Below are 22,253 nucleotides of genomic sequence, written 5' to 3'. Positions count from 1 at the left end.
GGCCAACCTACGCCTGTCACTCACCCTCCTACTGCACATCTACTGGAACAGCTGCTCCTGCTGTCCTCCACGATCCACCCAGCTCTGTCTTCACCCAGCTCTCCTCACAGGGGACCCCCCTCTCTTCTCACCAAACCATACCCCCGCTTTCCACGACAGGCCTCTCCTCGTCTCTCACTCTTCCACTCCCTCCCCAAAAAGCTATCTGCTCCCACTCTCCTCCCCACCCCACTGGGACAGGCTCTAGTTCTGGGTATTTCCCAACCAGTTGGATCAGACTTCTCCAAGCCCGTGCTGAGAGTGGCCTCCTCCTCCTCCACCCACAGAAGCACCAGGCTCTTGCTAGCACTGTGCCCCAGTGCCTTGTGCTGCTGCTGAGTCCAGCTGAGAGGCAGTTGGCAGAGGGGCTCGGGGCTCCTGTGTAGCCACGAGTGGCTCTATAGTGTTTAGAAGGCGTAGCATTGCTGTGCTAGAGCCACCTCCCACATGCCAGGGCACTGGCTTGGGCTGAACCAACCCAGGGATCTGATTGCTAAAACCTGGGACGGTACTGAACAGATGAGGGCTGCTAGCAGCTGTGCTTCCCCTGAAAGCCCAGCCAGCTCTGGAACAGCCCTGGAGCATGTAACTTACAGACGGGGCATGGACCACGCAGCTGGCCCTTTACCCCAATGAGCTTGGCTCCTTCACCACGTTGTGCTGTTTTCCTAGATTACAGAGAGGCAATGGGTAGCCGGCCACCGCTGGTCATCAATGTGGATAGCCCTGGACCAGCTGCCTACTCGCCCCCCACCATGAGCTGCAGGGAGAGCAGTGCTCCAGCCTACACTTTTGGGAGGAAGACACCCCCTAGAGGTACTCAGTGGGATGACCTGCTTTCAGTCACTGACGAGATGTCTCCCCTAGCTCCCTGGGGCATGAGTTGTGTCTTTGTTCTGTGTCTGGACAGCACCTAGCACCATGGTGTCCTGGCCCAGGACTGGGCCTGCTACATCCTACCCCAATCCAAACAATACTGGTATGTTTAACTTTTTGCCCTGGGACAGGGAGTAGTGAACTGCACAGCTGTGGCTCTGCAGGCATCTGTCTTGGTGGATTTGTTATTTCAGTCAGCTCTTCCCAAGTCCTATCAAGAGCTTGTATAGGTGGAGCAAAGGGCTCCTGGATGAAGGGAACAGCTCCCCAAACGTACCCTTTGCTGGTTGTTTTCTCCAGAGGGTGGAGGCCGCAGATCCTGGCAGAAGTCCTGGTTCCAGAGCAAAAGCCCCTTTACCAGGAAGGCGGATTTTAACACTGAGAGCAATGTAGGTGATGCTCGTTTTTCTCTTTGGTTGAATCTTTACAAATTCCTCTCCCCCAACAGAGCTCAGACTGGAAAAAACAGGAGGTGGTGTTCTCCCAGGCTCTGTCCTCTGCCAGCCCCACCCATCTGAGACAGAATGAGCAGCCATGGCATAGACTGTGTTTCTCACTCCTCTGGGTGCAAAGAGCCTTCATGGTGGGGAAAAAAGATTATTGCATGGCCCCGGACCTTGTGCAGCCATTCACAGCAGCCCAGAGCCAGTGCAAAAGGCTTGCCATTGGGAGCTGGTAGCATTTTACATCCACTCTGCATGAGTTTTACACTGGTGTACATGACTGTCCAAGGCACAGGGCAGGGATGGAAGAGGCTCAGACTCCAGTTGAGCCTGTGGCCAGCAGGATGACACAGGCAGTCACAGTCACATGGGGAGGATACCTCAGGCAGTAGGGGAAGCAGATAGCAAAGATAGTGTAGTCACAGGTTTCAGAGTAGCAGCCGTGTTAGTCTGTATCCGCAAAAAGAACAGGAGTACTTGTGGCACCTTAGAGGCTAACAAATTTATTAGAGCATCAGCATTTGAGTGTAGTCACAGCATTTAAAGAGCTCTACATCACCCAGTAGAAGTGGAGGAGCCTGGAGCCTCAGCAGCTGAGGCTTTGGAGTCTGCAGGCTGCTCCTCTTCACTAACGATCACCCTGACCATCACTTTAGCCACCCATGACCTCACCCTTTCTGTTAACTGAGGGGTCCCTGAGTGTTCTAGACCCTCTTTCCCCATAGACCCATGGTGCACGAGTCTCCTTGATGCTCCTGCAGTGGGATCTGCCCTGCACAGTAATGTCTGTTGCTTTGCTTAGCTCTGTGCTTTGATAAGAATAACTCTGTTCCGGTAGTGGCCGTCTCCATTCCACTACACTCAGCCCTCGACCCTGGGCCCCCGGCAGGCCAGCAGACCAGGGTACCCGAGCTACAGCATTGGGAGAAAGGGGAAATTCAGCCTGGTCAGCAAAGGTGAGTGCTCTGATCAGGGCCATAACCGGGTGGGCGAAGCAGGGCAGCAGCCCAGGGCACAAAGCCATGGGGGTGGAAAAATGACCAAAAAAACCCCATAGGGGGCACAAATATGCTCACTCACCCCAGATGCTAAAATGCCTAGTTACGGCTCTGCTATTAAGACCGACTCCTCCGAAGTTCCTGTGCCCAGTAAGGTGGGCTCCTCTTAACTCTCTGACCATCTTCCCCAGCACAACTCTCTGAGCTGCTGGCTTACACTTCACTGCGATGGATGGGTCCCTCTCTTCTGCCTAGCTGATCTCAGTGCAGCTCTCAGCATTAGCAGTACTCGGTTGTTCAAGGCCTCATTTAAGAAGCGTGCTTCCCAACACCAAGTGTCCGTAGTCTCTTGGTCTATCCAAGGCCATGATCAAGTGTCTTGATGTTTTTGGTCTTTTGGCCTTGAGATGAAAACCTTGTCTTTGCTTCTGGGACCTTGAAGTGAAAAAATATATTCTACTGTAACTCTCTAGCTGTCCCCCATGCAGACACTGAGAAGAGCTGGCATTTTACCTCTTAAAAGGACATGGTTAAAGTATTTTTTTTTCCATTCTTTTTCTTCACTGTTACTCAACCTCATAAAATTTTGCCCACTCAAGGAGGGGTGTGACTTGACAAGGCAGGTAAAATACACATCAAATCAAAAACCTGTTAGCACAAACACAGCACGTTGTTGCTGTAGAGCTACATGTGAACACAGGAGTTGTACACTGTAGTTGGTTGTTGAAAAGTCACAACACCTGTATATTATGGGAGCTACAGTCCTAGGGCCTGATTCTAAGCTGTTAGCAAGACAATAGGGCAGACCCCCAACACCACTATCTCTTCAAAGTGTCTCCAGATTTTGTTTTAGGCCTGAGTTTAGTGTCATACTTTCCCATTTATTTTTCCAGATGCTCAAATTAATCCAGCACCAAATAAATATGACACAACACCAGCGTATTTCCAGGTGTTGCAGACCTCACCTTCTTATTCTATAAGAAGCCGGCCACAGGGGACTCATCAATGGGACAGTTCAGGTAAAGAAACATCAAACCCCTCTGCAATTAAATCTATTGCTCTCTGGCTGCATATACACTTCACCATGCAAGCTGAACAGCAGTTAGCTACAGCACACTCCTTGTTCTTTTAACTTCCCACACACTCCCTGCATTATTGCAATTCATAGAATATCAGGGTTGGAAGGGACCTCAGGAGGTCATCCAGTCCAACCCCCTGCTCAAAGCAGGACCAATCCCCAGACAGATTTTTACCCCAGTTCCCTAAATGGCCCCCTCAAGGATTGAATTCACAACCCTGGGTTTAGCAGGCCAATGCTCAAACCACTGAGCTATCCCCCCCTCCCCTATTCTTCTTACCATGTTCCCATTTCTCTTCCTCTCTGAGATTTTTCAGGGGAAGGGACGGAGCAGACAGATGCCATTGTTGAAAACATGGGAGTAGGTCCTGTCAAGCTGGACACTAATAATTTCCACACTCATTGGTAACAGTGAAATGGCACCGACAGAAAAAACTGATTGAGCAGAAGTTACAACCTTTATGAAGATAAAACAGATAGCAGCAGCCAACCTGGGGGCCACATATTTTGTCAAAGTTCAGTATGAACTAGGAAACATTCAGTTCTATTCTACATGGGAAAGTACCCACAGCAAAACAAGCAGTTTTGACTTAGTCCAGTGGTTCTCACTATGGGTCATGACTCAATTTTTCTGCACTGTCTTTTTGACAATTCTGTGCTGGTTTAAAAAAAAAAAAAATCATTCCCCCCACCCACATTACTATAGTAGCTGAAGTGTAGAGCTGGCCTTGGTTGGCATTTGGACCAGAGAATTTTCAGATTTACAAGATTGTCAAGAGTTTAGCTCCCATTTAGGTACCTCAAGAAGTGGCAAGGTTTTTAGGATTGCTCAGCATCCCCTTGAAAATCTGACCTCAGAACACAGGAATTTCTCTCCCGAAAAAGGGAAGCTGAGATAGAAAGATGGAAATAGGGACTGCTTTGTTCTAATCCCAGCTGACACCACCTCAGCAGCCAGGTTGGATAAGTTACTTGAGCTCTCTGGCTCAGTTTCCCCTTGTAAACTGGAGAGGTGAGCTGGGGTGGGAGGTAGCACATGTGCTAGGTAACAGCTGCAAAGTATTTTGAACATGAAAGGCTGGACAGTTGACTATTGTTCATATTTAGGAGATGCACAGCACTGCACACACACTATTGTAAATACTTCCAGAGACACATCCCTGACCTTCACACCATGAAGAGTAGGCTGTTCTAGCTCAGGAGTTCCCCAGCAAAGGCTGCATTGTGTTTTGAGTTACAAGTTGTAGCCTGGTTCAGACAGACTGTATAATTGGCCTGATAGGAGTGGATGTTACACTGAGATGAGGAAGCCAGGACAAAAACCATGTACAGAATGTGGCTCTTACACACAGACTAAATATTTTAGGAGTAAATTCTGTGGTGAAACTGCCATTGTAAGTAGGAATGGCCCAAAGTTACTGGTGCACTGGGCACAAATCACCGAAAACATGCACTGGTGTTCCTGCCTAGGGTGATCAGATAGCCCAATTTTATAGGGACAGTCCTGATATTTGTGTGTTTTTCTTATATAGGTTCCTACAACCCCCCCTCTCCTTGTCTTGATTTTTCATATTTGCTGTCTGGTCACCCTATTCCTGCCATTCATGTATTTGGCTATTATTATGTGCAGTTACCCAGCCTAGCTCTAAAATTACTATTTTAAGCTCTCTGGAAATCTAGCTCTTCAAGCATTGTTTAAATTAGTACTTTTCCATTGAAGGGGTGGTTCACTTATTCTAGCATGTAGGCTCCTGCACTAGGGTATCTTCATAACTGGAACATTTAAATTAAAACAAGCAGGCTGCAGCATCTGAATTTCATTGGGTCTCTCTACATCTAAACAACCCAGGCAGACACATCAAGTGGGGCAGAAGCAGCTATGGAGTTGGTTGTTATGAGCTTGAGGATTTCACCTACAGCTGTAAGATGCATTTCACATGCTAGTAATTAATTCATGGACACAGCACTAAGATCCTGTTTTCATGTTGTTAGGAAAGCCACTGGTGAAATGCTGAGCAGAGACTTAGAGGGAGCCTTTTAGTACTAAGAGAAGGGCAGATAGTCCACAAGTTTAAAATGTACCAGCTGCTGGATTCTCTTCCTTTCAGGGAACACGCCAGGACCAGGATTATATGATGTTGAGAAGGGGCACAGAGCTCGTTTGCCCAGCTCCCCAAGTGTCATCATCCAGGGCATCAGAAGACCTAAGAGACATGAAACCGGGCCCTTCACAACTCTCTGAACAGGAGCTGCAAAGACCAAACTTTGCTCAATTTCCATCTGCTTGACAGCAGCCCATGTAGTGTGTTCATCAAAGAGGCTCACAAAGTTAACACAGCCTAAGATTCATTATGCCGTATACTTTATTACTAAGTCACCTCCCTACACTGTGATTCTGATCAGAAACTACCTGTTAATTCAGAGGCAGAAGTACAAGCCCAGTACACCTAAAAAGCTTGGAGCTGTACTGTAATAATGGGTAGCTTTCGCTGTTAGAAATTGAGGATGCTGCCATTCACCATACACTTACTAGTAATAAACCCTTGAAAATTGAATATTTGAATTGGACTAGGTGCCTATTACACACCAAGACTGAGGGTGCCTGCCTTCACTACCACTCAGGTTGAGGCGTTTGGAAGCACTCACTTTTCACCTGTTATTAAAACTGACTTGTCCAAGTATATTTAACATGGCTGGGTGTTCAGGAGAAACTTTCCATTTAAGAGGGTAGCGTTATATGTCAGGATCATACTGTATCCTGTTTCATCACTACCATGCATAAAAGCTTCATAATTTAAATGAGTTAGTGCTTAAGCTAGCCACCTGAACAATCTGCCTGCAGGCTGTACTACATTTTAAACCATGACTGCAGTTCTCCATAGCCTACACATGCAAAGATATCAGTATTATTTATGCTCTTCTAGCTGCTAGGTACACATAGCACTTGAGCATAAGTTAAGATTTGCACAGATTTACTATTCTAAATAAACCACCTGCTGGTGTCATAGCAAATATGACTAAGTAACTTCTGACAAGCAGTACATATATTTATGATGGCAAGTTTTAAGAGGGATAGGAGTTAAGCAAAGCCAGTTCGAGTACAGTGACACTTTATGTTCTACAACATGAGGTATTGTCTCTAATTCTAATGGAGACTATCTCCACTTTTAACCTTTGTAACATTTCTGTAGCATGTTTTCTCCATTCCAAAATGCAGGGGGTGTCTCAAGTACAACCCGTTAGCGTAGCTAGTAAATATTAGTTCACTGTGTGACCAGAAAAAATCCTGTAATCTTGATGTGGCATGTGGCAGAATACAGACTGTCTGGAACCAACCATGTGTTTGGATTCCAGCATTTTGCACCTTCAGATGACAACCTAAATCCTGTATTTAAACTACCAGACCATTCTCAGACAACTGCAGGTTTTATTGAGGTTTCGTAATTGTTACAAAAAAAATCTTTATTAACTTTCATGTTGTGAGTTCTTGGCTTCTGTCTCAGTTCTGTTGAAAAAAAGAAAAAAAAAATAAGCCTCCCATTAGTAAAGAGATATTTGTTCATAGTCAATGCTAGTCAATTTCAACTGAAGTTTGAGACTCACAGCTGGGCACTCTATTGTGCCACTGTTGATGTCGTCAATGACATCATGAGGATGTCTGCCATCGATATTGCAGCCAACAGACTGAGCAGTTCCTAGAATCTCCTTAATGGTTCCTGTAACAGAGAGACTGCATCTTAGCCCCACCCCACAACACAGTGGTGTGACATAGACCAAGCCTGACTTGCTTTCAGAGTTCAGCTTTTTCCATTAGAAGAATATGGGGGGGGAGGGGGAGGGAAGTGCCCCTGCTAGGTATGTTGGTAGCAGCAGTCAGTGACTTATGACAGCATGTTACTTCCTGTGCACATCTCCCACCTGGTGGAAGTCAGGGTCCAGTGACCCCTAAAAAAATGGAGGTGCAGACCCCTGTGGAAATCTTAGGCATAGTCTGGGGATCGCCAGGGATTGATGGAATCACAGGTTGAAAGCTACTGCCCTATGCCATTTTTCTACCTATACAAGCCATAACCTCCATTCTCAGAGGTCTGCAAGGTGCATTAGCAGGATTCACAGCTGAGGGGATAATGAGCATGTCCTGGAATGTGGGTCTCCTGCATGAGTGCAGAGCATTGACATACCCAGGAGATAACCTAGAAAGGTCACTGATGTTTCAGGACAGACAGGAAGGTACATGGAGCCTTCCAGAAGGACATTCACAAGTTCCCTTGGGGGGGGAGGGATAGCTCAGTGGTTTGAGCATTGGCCTGCTAAACCCAGGGTTGTGAGTTCAATCCCTGAGGGGGCCACTTGGCGATCTGGGGCAAAAAAAAAAAAAAAAAAAAAAAATCAGTAATTGGTCCTGCTAGTGAAGGCAGGGCCTGGACTCTATCTTTCAAGGTCCCTTCCAGTTCTAGGAGATGGGATATCTCCATTAATAATCCCCCTTAATAGCTGACTTGGCTGAATGTAAGACAGGCCTGTTACTAAATGGGTCTGACCAACTTCTAAGACTAAGGTATCTTGAGAAACTGAATCAGATATGCAAGCTACTCAAGAGGATTTATATTGTACTTTATGAAGCTAGCTAATGCCCAGGTACCTGTCAGCAGAGGACCAGTTAGTCCCCTTTGGGAACAGACTGCACTGTGACAGGGTCAGAAGTATGGGGCAAAAAACATGTTCTGCCTCTGCCAGCTTGACTGTCCAATGCTCTGAAACTACCACTTCACACCAGGAGTATTGTAAGTGAAAACCTACAGCAGAGGCTGAAGTTGCTGGCATGGAGCCCAGCTAGTGGGTAGAAGAGCAGGATGAGGGCCTCTGCAGCCCATCTGAGTTCAGAAGGCAGAGCTGGTTCAGGCACTCAGGACCAGCCTATGGCAGCCACCACATTAGTAACCCACTAGCAGCATACTGCTCTTACCAGAGAGCTCCCGGGCCAAGGACCTGTGCCTCATCTGGCGTGCGATGTTTACTATCTCATCAAAGCTGACACTGCCACTGTGTTTAACTGTGAACAAAATCAAACCACCTCTGAGTCCTCTGAAAAGTATTAACCAAATCAGTTCAACTTCTCAGCCTTGGGAGTGGAGAGGGTAGGGGGATAATAGGGAGTAGAGAGGGTAGGGGGATAATACACCAGCACACTCATTCCTTATGAGGTCTTGGTTTTATCATCGGGTGTTCCCAGACTTTGGCACAGAGTTACCCACAGAGAGAATAACCCTGTTTCCTAAGCTGGTGTTTTTTATCAGCTCACCACTGGATTGTACCAGCCACTTCATACTAGACAGGTACAGTGGCAGGTGGCTGTTTTACTGAAGTTTTAGACAAGTCAATCTCCAGCTAGTCCAGGGGTTCTCAAACTGGGCATTGTGACACCTCAAGGGGTCATGAGCTGTAGGCGCCAAACCCTGCTTTGCTTCCAGCGTTTATAATAGCATTAAATATAAAAATGTGTTTTTAATCTGTAAAGGGGGGTGTCACACCCAAGAGGTTTGCTGTGTGAAAGGGGTCACCAATACAAAAGTTTGAGAACCATTGAGCGGGTCGTACAAGTACATCATACACAGGCAGATCATTTCAATTCCCTGCATCCTAGGGAGTAATTTTCCCTTCAGATAGATTTGGATTGTACTTCTGTGCTTTGCAGGTTGGAATCTCGAAGTGTTTCACAACATTAATGAAGACCCACAATCCCCTACAAGGTTGGCAAATATTCCCATTTTGCAGAGGAGTAAACTGGAGGCAGGCAAGTTAAGTGACAGCCAGCCAGATCTGGGCTGGCTGGATGCACCACTTAGCACTAGTAACCAATGGAAGTTAGCAAAACGGAAATCTTAGGGGGCAGGGATAGCTCAGTGGTTTGAGCATTGGGCCTGCTAAACCCAGGCTTGTGAGCTCAATCCTTGAGGGGGCCACTTGGGGATCTGGGTCAAAATCAGTACTTGGTCCTGCTAGTGAAGGCAAGGGGCTGGACTCAATGACCTTTCAGGGTCCCTTCCAGTTCTATGAAATAGGTATCTCTCTATATTATATTATTATTATAAATTAATCTTACTGTTCTTCTGCTTCTTCCTGTCACGAGGAGGCTCCTTGAGGGCTTTGATGATTAGAGCAGAGGCAGAAGGGACAACCTCAATCTAAATGGGGGAGAGGCACATGTTTTCTTTAGGAGATACTGAGGTCAGAAAGCAAATGCAGAATCATTGACAGAAGAACTAGTCAGTCTCAGGACAGAGCTAACTAAACACATCCTCCGACTCACACAGAATTGTAATTAACCTAAATACATTGTATTTACTAGAAAATAATTACAATCACCCTCCCACCTGTGTGTACTGGACATGCCTGTTACTATTCTTCTCTATGGAAAGACGCGTGACTCAATGTTCCCAGCCTTTCGGCACAGAGCTCTCCACAAACAGAATAGCCCTGCTTCCTAAGCTGGGGATTCCCTCTCAGCTCACCACTGGAGTACACCAGTCACTTCAGTACAAGACAGGTATGGTTGTGGGTGGCTACAAGTATACTAAAGAGCAGTTGGAATATTTCGGTTTGGCACAGTGTTCCCCTGGTCTAAAAACTTGCTCTCCACCTCCCACCTCCAGTATTTATCAGTCAAAGGTTACACCTTAAATACTCTCGGAACCATGACAACACTAATATGATACCAACCCTGGCAGACCGATGAACCCATTTGTTTCTCTCCGCTCTGTTGTCATTAACCTTGATGGTCAGTTTGATGCCTGCTCTTGACTCAGAGACACACAGCTATTTCTGAGCACAGTGAAAAACACAGCACCGTCGGTCTAGACAGCCCTGAATTACACACTGAAATGCAGCCGCCTCTGGATGGTGGGCCAGAGGCAGTTCTGCCCTTGGATACTCCCCAGCTCTTCAGAGCCTACAGAGATTAGGAAGGACTTTGTTTTTAAGGTCTTGTCCAGGAGACCCCCACACAGTAAACTGCATGGAACTCATTTTATCTACCTCGAAAGGATGAAGGGCTGAGTCGACCCTGCCGGGATTGACATTTGTGGTTCCAGCTAATCCAGGTGTTTCAAGCCTGGCGCTTCTACCACTAAGCCATCCCTTCTGGCGTTTAGTACCTGAGCTTGCCTGTTCTGGATAGTGAGTTTCACTGTGATCCTCAGCCCCTTCCAGTCACCTGTTGCCTTGGCGATGTCATCACCAACCTTTTTGGGAGACTGAAGACAAGAACAAGCATTTAATTGACTTTCTCTTCAGAATGAGATTTTCCAACACACTCATTTATTTGAGCTCTTGTATTATGTTGTACACTTCATGCCCTGTACCTGGAGTTATTTTTATTGTTGTACTTGAAAGATTCCCCTCTTGCCAAACAGCCAGCTAAATTCACTGATGTAAGCAAATACAAACCCTCCTGTGTATCTCTGCAATCTCATGGAGAGAGAAATGCCTCAGCAGAGCAAGCCACAAACCCAGAAGTGGCAGCAGGGACTGCTGGACACACATTAGACAGCTTTCTGCAGCTTTTCCTCTGCCCTGACTGGCTATTTGCACCAGGCCCCTCCAACCCTCAGGCCTTGGCTACACTTGCGCTGTACAGCGCTGCAACTTGCTGCGCTCAGGGGTGTGAAAACGCCCCCTCCCCCCGAAGTGCAGCGCTGTAAAGCGCCAGTGTAATCAGCGCCTGCAGCACTGCAAGTTACTCCCCTCAGAGGTGGAGTACATACAGCGCGCTGGTGGCGTGACTACACTTGCGCTTCACAGCACTGCCTGAATTCCCAAGTGGAGCCAAGGCCAGAGTCATTCCCCATCACACTTCTCACTCCCTTCAATGGCCTTTTTATTTTGCTAATCTTCCTCCCCTCCCCCCCTCAAAAAACCCAGCTCAATACCACAGCCCCCTCACACACAGGGAGGTACACTAACATGTTCACACACCACACCCAAAGAGATACAATAGTCCAGTTATACAAAAACAATGCTAAATTCAATTTATTGCACATTTGCTCTCAGCCCAATCACAAGTATCAAACTCACATCTATGACAAACCCTACAGCATTTTAGAAGAGCCAATGCTTTTTATGTAGAGCAATTTTCATGCACTGAGAGTAGCTGAACACTTTACAGAGACTGCTAAGGAAGTAAACAGAATTCCTAGCTAAAAGGGAAGTGGGTACACTGGATTCCTGTAGTTAAAGAGGCAATTGACTCAGTCTAGCTCAGGACTCACACAGAGTTAGATTTCAGCTCATGGCTATTCTGCAGTGGGGTTTTAGAGGTTCACGTTGGGACAAAAATCTCTAGCTTAGACTAAAGTAATTTAACCCTAATTATACCCTTTTAATAGATTAGCCATCCAGGTATCAGTTACAGCAGCATCTGTTTTAATACCGTGAGCTACATATAGCAACATCTTTCCCAGCACTACTTACCAAACCCAAAGGGCCGATTTTAGGTGCCAGCGCAGAAGTGGCACCGACCTCCCCGCCGGTGCATCTCAGGAACACTAAGGTAAAAGCAATACAGAGAGGTCAGGGAGCTCACACAGCCCGCGGTCGCTTGTAAAGCTTTGCTATAGCCACCTGCACCCAATAACGAACCCAAAGAGGGTCCGGCTGTACGCAGCACGTGCAGCCTGAGCTGCCCACGGAGAACAGCAGCCACGTGGCACCCAGGGCCGTAGCCCAGGCCCCAGCCAGGCGGCAGCTGCGCAGGGGACACCGGCTGGCCGTGTCTCATCAGGCGGGATGGGATCGGCTGTAACGCTGCACAGCCCCCGGCTGACCGGGGCGCGCTGCCAGGCCTCGGTTAGTGGCGCGCTCAGGACCCAGGCCGGGCACCGGCAAAGCAGAGCGCGCCAGGCCGCCCCACGTCAGACAGCAGCGGAAAACACCTCAGGGAGCGCCGCGCTCTGCTCCCCGCCCGGGCACAGCGGCTCCCCGGCGTGTCGCGGCCCCAGACCCTGCATCTCCCGGGCCGCCCCCCCAACCAACGTACCGACTTTGATCTCGTTGGGGTCGAACTTGGGCGGCATGGTGGCGGCGGGCCCGAGCCAGATGGAGCCGGATCGGGGGCGCGAGAGACAGGCAACTTCCCGTCACCTCCCGGCCTAGGATAGCGCGCACAAGAGACCGGAACCGCCTCCGATCGCGCAACATATACTAACCGAGATCTCGCGAGACACATGCAAGCCACACCCTGGCCACCATGTTAGCTGTGGGCAAGAGCCCCCAGGAGGGCGGGGGAGCTCACCCGCCATGTTGTGTGTGGGCAAGGCCCCCAGAGGCTAGCTAGCCGCCATGTTAGGTGTGGGCAAAGGCCCCAGCAAGGAGGTTTTAGTCGCCGTATCAGGTGTGGGCACAGAACTCCGCGGAGGGAGAGGCCCAGCCGCCATGTTATCTGTGGGCAAGGCCCCCAAGGAGGGAAGGCCAAGCGGGGGCCTAGGTCTCTCCCCTTCCCTCACATCAGGCCCTGGTTCCTAGCGAGGAACGGGTGGGTCGCACGATAACAAATCCCCCGTCTAGCTGCAGGTCCCTATGACTTCGGATCGCGGAGTGGCTCGCTGTGTAAGCACAGCCCTCACCAGGCCCAAGCGAATGGGACGCTCTGGCCTCTCTTGTGGCTCATCTCTGTGGCGGGTAGGTTAGGTCATGTGACCCCGCAGCCGAGGGGGCGGGGCACCCGGAAGTCCCTATTATGACAGCGGAAAGTGGTGAGTAAGGGAGCGAGATCGGGCATGAGATAAGTCCGCCTGGGGCAATGCCTGGGGGCGGGGAGAGGCTGTCTGTGGGGCTCCCCGCCGCCTCTGGCTGTAGCCGTCTGGGGCTCCTGGCGTTGCCCCGGGCTCGCTGAGGCTGGGCTGGCTGTACCACCGCGCAGGTTGCCAAGGTCCCGTGGGGCTCCCCCCGCCAGAGGTTTCCGTGACAAGCTGGGGGGAGGGCTCCCCCCTCCCGGCCCCGCTGTTCGGCCTGAGCTGGGAGGGGAGCGGTTGGTTGCCTTGGCGTTGTCCCCTCTTTCAAACTGCCCGTCAGCCTCCCGTCCTTTCCGTCCTGGCGAAGGCCCCTTCCTGCCTCTGATGGGTTCTGCACCCAGGGGAGATTCTGGCTGCACAGCTGAGTGGCTGGCTCGGGGTTTGTCAGTATCTTCAGAGACAGGCTGGCACAGTCACCCTTTGCACATCGCAGGTGATATAAGGTACATGATAAAAGAAGTGTATCACAAGGCTGTGCAACTTAGCATGCTCACAGGTGTGATGTGCAAATAATACCCAGAAAACTGTTACAAGAACATTATTAAAGGTTTGAAGTTCAGGCATGATTCAAAGTTAGGAAATGCCAGTATTCAGACTGGAAATAAGGTGTAAATGTTTAACAGTGAGGGTAATTAACCACTGGTGCAACTTACTAAGGGTTGTGGTTGATTCTCCATCGCTGACCATTTTTAAATCAAGACTGGCTATTTTTCTAAAAGATCTGCTCTAGGAATTATTTTGGGGCAGGTCTGTGTTGTATAGAAAGTCAGACTAGTTAATCACAATGGTCCCTGCTGGCCTTGGAATGTATGAAAGAGTGCTTGTGAAACCTTAAATCAACCTCCTTGTGTGTATGTATGATACAGTCTGTAATTACATGGTCATATGGTATTTGACATATTGACACCCACATGTGTCATCAGTGTGGTTAGAACCTTTAGATCCACCACATAGACCTCGGCCACTTGAGCTAATGGAGTAACTGATAGCAGGTTGTGCACTGGAGGAGAATAAGAACATAAGAATGGTCATGCTTAGGGTTACCATACGTCCGGATTTTCCCGGACATGTCCGGCTTTTTGGGCTCCAAATCCCCTTCCGGGGGGAAATCCCAAAAAGCCGGACATGTCCGGGAAAATCGGGACATGCGGGGCCGGCGGTTGGCGGTGCCGAGCCTGGGGCTCGGGGGGCGGGCCGACAGTCTGCGGTGCCAAGCCTGGGGCTCGGGGGGCGGGCCGGCGGTCGGCGGTGCCGAGCCAGGGGCTCGGGGGGCGGGCCGGCTGTCGGCGGTGCCGAGCCAGGGGCTCGGGGGGCGGGCCGGCTGTCGGCGGTGCCGAGCCGGCGGTGTGGCCGGCACCCCAGGGCCCGAGCTGACCCAGGCTGGAGACGCTGGGGGGGCCAGACTGGGCCGCGCCTCCTCCCCCCACACCGCCCTTACCTGCTTCAGGCTTCCCGCGAATCAAATGTTCGCGGGAAGCAGGGGAGGGGGCGGAGACTTTGGGGAAGGGGCGGAGTTGGGGCGGGGCCGGGGCCGGGGCCCCGTGGAGTGTCCTCCTTTTGGAGGCACAAAATATGGTAACCCTAGTCATACTGGGTGAGACCAATGGTCCATCTAGCCCACTATCCTGTCTTCCAGCAATGGCCTAGTGCCAAGTGCTTCAGAAGGAATGAACAGATTGGGCAATCGAGTGATCCATCCCTTGTTGTCCACTCCCAACTTCTGGCAGAGGGTAGGAACACTCAGAGCATGGGGTTGCATCCCTGACTGTTCTGGGTAATAGCCATTGATGGACCTATCCTCCATGAACTTATCTAATTATTTTTTGAATCCTGTTGTGGTTTTGGCCTTCACAACATCCCCTGGCAACAAGTTCCACAGGTTGACTGTGTTGTGTGAAAAAGTACTTCCTTTTGATTGTTTTAAAACTGCTCCCTATTAATTTCATTGGATGAACCCTGGTTCTTATGTTATGTGAAGGAGTAAATAACACTTTCTTATTCACTTTTCCCACACCAGTCAAGATTTTATAGACCTTTCCACATGTTTGTTGACCCCCTCAAAGAATTCTAATAGATTGGTGAGGCATGATTTCCCTTTATAAAAGCCATAGTAACTGTTCTCCAACAAATTGTATTCATCTATGTGTCTGATCATTCTGTTCTTTACTATAGTTTCAACCAGTTTGCCTGGTACTGAAGCTAGGCTAACCGGCCTATAATTGCCGGGATTGCCTCTGGAGCCTTTTTTTAAAAATTGGCGTCACGTTAGCTATCTTCCAGTCATCTGGTACAGAAGCTGATTTAAATGATAGGTTACCGCAGTTAGTGGTCTTCATGTGATCTGAGTGTTCCACCCATCCAACTGGCTCCCAGCCTTTCCACCCTCTGTTTTCTTCATTGGCTCTCAGTTCCATTTTCCTCTCCATCCCCACCCCCCTCCATCTCAGTCCCAGTCTCCTTGTGCATCCAATTCCAGCCTATCCTCCCCACACCAGCTCCACGCCTTCTTGCCCAGCCAGCCTCCCTGCCAAACTAGTCCTAGCCTCCCCTTCCTTCCTGACTCTCAATCTAGCTCCTTGCCCAGCCAGTTCTAGTCTCTCCTTAACTTCCTGTCACAATCTGTTCCCCACCCAGTCCCAGTCTCACCAGACTCCTTGCCCCAGTCGACTCCTTTCCCACCCCCATGGTCCAGCTTTTGTCCCTTCTGTATTTGGATCCTCCACACAGCCTGGGTGCCAGCGAGGTGGTGGTGTCTCTGAGAACACTCTGAGGACACTGAGAGCTCCGTGCTCTCAGTTCCAGTGACCTGTTCCGCCCCAGTCTGGAGCAGTAATTACAGGTAAAGTCCAGTTTTTCCACTGTAGCCCTGGATTGGTGCATGCTCAGTCACTTTGTGGGGATGGCCCTAGCGCAATCTGGTCACAGGTAGAAGTTGTGAGAGGATGGCACATGTTTAACCTATGTGAATTGTGATTTTTTTCAAAAGGCTTATAACTCAGCCATGTTTGGGTGGATTTTCACACGGAAGACAAAAAGCCTTTGGGTCAGCAATGTGCCATCTCCTTGCTGAATGTCACCAGCTCCAAAGCATGAGGGCACTAGAGCATGTCAAAAGATCGCCAGATTTTTTTTTAAACATTGCAAAAGGACTTATTTTTCCCTAGCATTGTTCCTGGAAATGGCTGAACCATTTTGGCTGAAATTTTTGAAAATAATTCAGTCTGTGACAGACACCTGGCATGGAGAACTTTACCTTAAATGTTTGAAATCTGGCAAAGTTATAAACAATTGAAAATAGAGTGTTATAATGGGATGTGTCAGGCAACATTAATAGGCAGTACTACCAGCCCACCAATAATATAGTGATGAGATAGCTTTCATGTACACAGCACCTATGGAAAAATGATAGTCATGTAATACGTTCTGTTTATCATGCACCCCGGTCATGTGCTGTGTGCCAGCTAACCCACATCTGTTGGATGACTTCCTGAATTTCTGAGCAGTTTCCAAGCAGCTGCCATTTAAAGGACCCAATTTGCCAGACAACCGGTCGAAATTTCTCCTTCTAAACTGCCCTTCACAGCAATCTTCAGTCTTGGACTAGTGAAAGGCCCTGAACATTGTATCAGTTTAGAAACCTAAAATCTTGCAAACACTTTTACAGTGTTTGACATATATAAAATATATGTGGGGATACGGTAGGCATTAAGAAACCCTGCCTTCCCTGACTCACTTGTGCCTTCACTGCTTGTGAGTTATGCAGCTACCCCAACATCAGCCAATAAAACCTTTGTAATGGACCAGTAACGTTGTGTATTGTGTGTGTAAATTTCTACGTAGAGTATCATTTTATAAAGCATTAGGAGCCATTCAAACAGCCAGATCTGGCTTGGCTGAATATTCCTAATTCTCTCATTCTGCATCTGGTGCTAGCTGCTCTTAGTTTAGTTCTGACTGCTGGACTTTTCCATTTTAAGGTTATTCTGAGGGAATGAAAGCTGCCATATTTTTCATGAACTTAATGTCATTATTTTGTTGTTTATATTATAAATCTTAATAATGTCTGGTGCTGTGGTGCTCCCTCTGATGGGACTGTATCTGCCATGTGCATGTATAGCAGATAGTAATACATTAGTAATACATAGTTCCAGTCACAGCTCATCTGAGAAAGAACCATTCAGTTACTCTTTGCAACCCTGTATCCCAAAGCTCTTTGAGGTTTTTGGTACATTATCTCCAAATGGTAGTAACCCCCAGTACATGTTAGTTCATGCAGGCCTCATTTCTGAAGATAGGAATGGTCTTGGTGTACTACAACACTCTCACCTTATTGCTATTGTTGCTACATGACTTGCGGTATTGTTTGCATAGTTGCTGGTTAATTCAGGATTGGCCAAATGTGTCCCACAGAGTCCATAATTCGGTGTAACAAGGCCACCTTAGTGTTTAATATGGCAAGACTGTCTGCAAAAACTACAGGTCGCAGCATCAATACTCAAGCTTGAGCTGAGAGGCTTGTCCTCCGGGCACTGCAGTTTGGAATTTATCGTCTCTGCAGCCCATGCCACTGCATATGACTAACTCGGTGGCAATCAACTCTGATTTTATGGGCAAAGTTTAGGTGCACTTGCGTTAACATAGGTCAGAATGAAAGTGATTATCTCTTGAAAAGTCTGCCAACTGAAAATGGGCTTTAAACTACTAGATGTTTTAAGCAAAAGTATTAGGTGATTAAATTGGAGAAGTATCCTACTTGGATTCTGTATTTCTGTCTAAAAAGCAAGTGCCTGAAAAGTATTACATTAACACAAGGCAAAGGTGGGGTTTAAAAGCATAAAATAATCTACTGTAATGGCAGATACTGCCTGGATGCAAAATAAGCATCAAATTGGGCACTCTAATCCTTCTGCCAACATGGAGTCCCATTGATTTATGGGGATCATCTGGCAGAGTCAGAGCCTAAACAAAGACAAATGCAGAGATGGTGATTTTCTCTTCTTTTTACTTAGAGTGAAATTCCTTAACACAGGCTCCCTGTCAACACCTGTTACATACACTCCCTGACTCTTCTGCCTTTGTTTACACTGATCGCTTTCTGCCACTGAGACAGATCTGGAGTGAAAAGCTAAAGATGCTGCTGTTCTTCCGTAAAAGGAAACCCAGTGATGAGGCCCGGAAGCGCCTTGAATACCAAATGTGCCTGGTAAGCTTTGGCGTGGTGCTTTTCCCTTTTCTGTATCACTCTTTTGGATAAGGGTGCTAAGTTGAACTCCCAACCACTGGTAACTACAGATTCTATGCCACTTTCACTACTAGGTGCTACTGCAGTGCAAATAATAATAATGAATGAAAGTCCAGGTGTTTACCTGCACTGTGATTTGGCCAGGACAGCTGGGGTAGATCCTCAACTGGTATAAGTTGTCATAGCTACATTGAAGTGAATGAAACTACAATGCTTTATACCAGCTGAGGGTCTGTCCCCTGGTTTATATTCTGCTTCCTTAAAACAATCCCCAGGTAGTTTTTTTCACCACTTCTAAAAGTAGTTGTAGAGTGGTGCTGGCATAGGATGACTGCTATGTTGTACCCCAGAGGCTGCCACATTTCGGTAGCGGGAGATTGATTCCTATTTAAGCAGATAGCAAAGTGCTTCAGGATGAAAGGCCTTATGCACTGTATGAGGTGTAGCTGGTGTAACTGAGAAGAGATGAGTGGTTTTAGCCTTTTTTCCCTATTCATAATTTTAATCATTTAGAGACACTAGCTAGCCAAAGGATCAAATGTTGCTTTGGATGTCTGCATCCAATGTGTGTATTTTAAACTAGTATGATGTATTAGCTCTGCCTCTCTAAGCACTTCCTGCTATCTTGCTCTGCACTAAAACCTTCGTTTAAAGCTGAATTTGGCCCCTGTATTTTCTGACACGTATCTGCATGACATCAGTTTCACTACCCGGGTTAATAACAGTAGTTACATCTAATTGTCTGGTGAAAACAGGAATGATTAAATATGTATTAATAATGCTACTCCCTGAAGTCATTACTTTGGAAATGATTAGACCCCCAAAATGAAGCTGCAGAGGACTAGAAGAACTCTTCTTCCAACTGGTCATTGTATCTTTTAATAGCTCAGATGAGGATGCTGAGTGTTATGAAGAATTGCTCTTGTGACTTGCAGCTGCTTCTAATTCTTCCTAGTAACCCCAGCAGCCTGACCAGTGAAAGTGATGGTTTTCTTTGTGTCTGAACATTACCGTGATTCATTTGTTCAGAGTCCAATCAACTAATTGGACTGGCTTGGCAGTTGTTGTTAGCCTCTGTCGGGTTCCCAATCACAACTCCCTTTCACTTTTATGTTCATGTAAGCTGCCTTCATTTCAGTAGACTGTGTGAAATGAATTTGTGGGGAGGGGGTCTTTGGCTAGTTCCTAGTGGGACAGGTGTACATGTAACAAAATACACAAAAATGGTCACTTATTGACAGTCTCAGCAGAGAGGCCAAGGACAGTGAACCCAGATATGGTTGCACCATGTCAGGATTGGCATATTGGTGGGGCAGTAAAGGGGCAGCTTGCCCTGGGCATTGCTGGGACTTTACCTGTTCTGGAAATAAATGGGAACTTTGGTCTCCAGGGCTATCAATCTGTTACTCCACCATCCCTAAAATTCATTCAAACTTTCACCTTCACCGATAAAGCTTAGGTGGTGTTTGGAATTGACTTTTTGCTCCTTGAAACTTGTCTGAGGGGCCCCAATTCAGCAAGGTGCATAAGCACGATAGAGCTTTTGAGTCAGTAGGACTATTCACGAGTTTAAAGTTAGTCATGTACTTAAATATCCTCCTGGATCAGGGCCTAGGTGCTTATGCACTTGAAGACCCTGATCCATCCCCCCTTGAAGTGAGTGGTGAAACTCCTACTGCTTGTAGTGGTGCAGGGTCAGGCACAAAGTGTGTCTCTGCTCTGGAAAAGTGTCAGTAGAACTAGCACTGTGGGGCCTGGTGTTTGTTGTCCCAGGATTATTGCCATAGTGGCTGTGCTTAGTCTCCAAGTGAAAGGATTTTTTTTCTAACTGCCATCCCGGTAGACTCAGTCTTGGCTCCTAGTCAAGCTTTACTCTTTCCATCCTATGAGCCTCACTAATAATAACAAGTTTGAGAGGCCAAGTTATGCTCACTGGTGCAACCTCATTATTGCCTTCAGTGATAGCAACAGGTTTACACAAGTGCTACTAACTGGAACATAACCGCTTTACACAAGAAGGAATGAATCCCAGCTCCCCTTTCAGCAGCTGAGTTAGCCCTGTAGCAGGAATAGAAAGCAGCAGCAATTACTTTTGTTCCTATAGATAGCAGAATCTGATTCTCAATGCACAAAGGGAGTAAGTCTGATGACTAAGAGGTGTCATTTTTACAGTAGTCCCTTTATGTAGTAGAGCCTCCCTCTCATTCATGGCATGATCTATTTCTCTCCAGTCCTAGAGAACCAGGAATTATGTCACTAAAACACTTTCATATGCTCTCTGTTAAAATCTTCTCGCACAAGTGACATCTCTGCTCTTGATACAAAATTCACTTTGCTGCTGCATGAGCAGGGCTGCAGGTATAACTATGGAATATACTTTGCATCTAATACTTGCCCTTGATTGTGGTGGCCATAACAAAGAGCTGTGATTAAATTTCTATGTCAGCAGGGTAGTTTAGCCAACAAGAGGCCACTTGTCTCTCTAAGCATTCTAAAGCTGCAGCACATATCTCTATCTCTTTCTCGCTCTGTAGGCAAAAGAAGCTGGTGCTGATGACATTCTTGATATATCTAAATGTGAACTCTCCGAGGTATGTGATTTGCAGAGTGAGGGGACCTGTCCAGCTCTCTCATTTCCTCCCAGTACTGAACTTCCGTCGTTATACTCTGATGAGTCTAGAGCAGTGGTCACCAACCGGTCGGTTGTGATCGACTGGTCGATCCTGGAGGATCTCCCAGTTGATCGTGATCTCCAGCTGCACAGCGGGGCTGCCTGCCTGTCCCGGACCCATGCCGCTTCCAGAAGCAGCCAGGGGGGTCGGGGGGCAGAGGTCTCCCTCCACCACACTGCTCTTGCCTGTAAGCATCGCACTCACAGTTCCCATTGGCTGGGAATGGGGAACTGTGGCCAATGGGAGCTGCGGGGGCAGTGCTTGTAGAGAGGGGCAGCGCCCAAAGCCACGTGCCGCCCGCCCCCTCCCCCTAGGGGCCGCAGGGACGCATTGGCGCTTTCCAGGAGTGGCATGGGGCCGAGGTAGGCAGGGAGCCTGCCTTAGTGGCAGCCACACTGCATCGCCGACTGGGAGCTGCTGGAAGTAAGTGCTGCCCAGCGGGAGACCGCACCCCAACCTTCAGCCCCGAGCCCCCTCCTGCACCCCAAGCCCCAGTCCTGAGCCCCCTCCCGGAGCCAGCACCCCCATATCCCCTCCTGCAACCCGAACCCCCTCCTGCACCCCAAGCCCCAGCCTTGAGCCCCCTCCCAGAGCCAGCTGCTTTAAGAAGAGAGAAAAATCCTAACTGCAAAGCAAGACCCCTCTCCTAGCTTTGTCTTCTTCTAGGCTTCCCACAAACTTGGAACAACCCAGATGTTGAAAAGCAAGGACAGTAATAGTGAGTGAGGAATTGCCACGCCCTTTAGCGAGACACATCTTCACATTCTGGCCCCCTGATAGTCTGTGAGATGCAAACCCACTGATGTTTCACCTTCATGTGAACAAGACAGGTCAAAGCATCAGTGGTTCCAAATGTGCCATGGTGCTTGGTACTGGCTAAAAGTGTGCGCTGATCTCAGTTTTCTGACTGCCCCCTGTGTACAGTTGCCAATATATGTAAAGGCATCTATCCTCTCCCCTTTCCCATTTGGCCAGGGTGTGTGCTGGGGGTTACAAAGACATGCTGGGATCCCCATTTGTATAGTGACTCATTTAGAATGTGCCTGGGCTCCTGAGGGATCTGCACACTGCCTGTTAAGCTGCTCAAGTCCTGGACAGCTGCCCAGACCTAGCAGCA

At 48.2% G+C, this 22,253-nt stretch overlaps 2 protein-coding genes and 2 non-coding genes across 8 annotated transcripts in view; 1 reads left to right on the top strand and 3 right to left on the bottom strand.

Moving 5' to 3' along the window:
• Nucleotides 1-6,841: 6,841 nt before the first annotated feature.
• On the bottom strand, nt 6,842-12,849 carry RPL12 (ribosomal protein L12). Its single transcript, XM_005292645.5, has 7 exons — nt 12,469-12,849; nt 11,904-11,977; nt 10,589-10,687; nt 9,538-9,619; nt 8,401-8,487; nt 7,038-7,150; nt 6,842-6,939 (listed from the first exon to the last, which is right to left on the bottom strand). Exons 1-7 carry the CDS (start codon nt 12,503-12,505, stop codon nt 6,934-6,936), a joined length of 498 nt encoding a protein of 165 aa, XP_005292702.1. The 5' UTR covers nt 12,506-12,849; the 3' UTR covers nt 6,842-6,933.
• LOC112060524 (small nucleolar RNA SNORA65) lies at nt 8,656-8,783 on the bottom strand. The gene has a single exon (XR_002889833.2). It is a non-coding gene; the product is annotated as a small nucleolar RNA SNORA65 (small nucleolar RNA).
• LOC112060525 (small nucleolar RNA SNORA65) lies at nt 9,864-9,994 on the bottom strand. Its single transcript, XR_002889834.1, has one exon. It is a non-coding gene; the product is annotated as a small nucleolar RNA SNORA65 (small nucleolar RNA).
• Nucleotides 12,850-13,044: 195 nt separating the features above from the next.
• LRSAM1 (leucine rich repeat and sterile alpha motif containing 1) overlaps nt 13,045-22,253 on the top strand; it is a 54,863-nt gene continuing 45,654 nt past the window's right edge. Inside the window, exons 1-3 of one of the 5 annotated variants that reach the window (XM_008174856.4) lie at nt 13,045-13,183; nt 18,232-18,425; nt 20,999-21,055. In XM_008174856.4, the coding sequence (XP_008173078.2) occupies nt 18,354-18,425; nt 20,999-21,055 (129 nt within the window). In that variant the 5' untranslated portion in view covers nt 13,045-13,183; nt 18,232-18,353. Of the gene's footprint in view, nt 13,666-15,938; nt 16,062-18,231; nt 18,426-20,998; nt 21,056-22,253 lie in introns of those variants that run through there. The other 4 variants (XM_005292644.4, XM_065572468.1, XM_008174858.4 and 1 more) reach the window with 4 other exon arrangements.

Source organism: Chrysemys picta, chromosome 18, assembly GCF_011386835.1.
Source record: "Chrysemys picta bellii isolate R12L10 chromosome 18, ASM1138683v2, whole genome shotgun sequence".
Taxonomy (NCBI): domain Eukaryota; kingdom Metazoa; phylum Chordata; order Testudines; family Emydidae; genus Chrysemys; species Chrysemys picta.
The sequence above is the reverse complement of the archived record's forward strand: the minus strand, read 5'-3'. Positions and strand labels throughout refer to the sequence as shown.

Bases quoted from the DNA above. Each gene is read 5' to 3' on its own strand.
- RPL12 (XM_005292645.5), bottom strand. From the start codon at position 12,505: ATGCCGCCCAAGTTCGACCCCAACGAGATCAAAGTCG. The intron at 11,978-12,468 runs GTACGTTGGTTG...CTTTTACCTTAG, and splicing joins CCCCAACGAGATCAAAGTCG to TGTTCCTGAGATGCACCGGC. The intron at 8,488-9,537 runs GTAAGATTAATT...TTTTGTTCACAG, and splicing joins CAGGAAGAAGCAGAAGAACA to TTAAACACAGTGGCAGTGTC.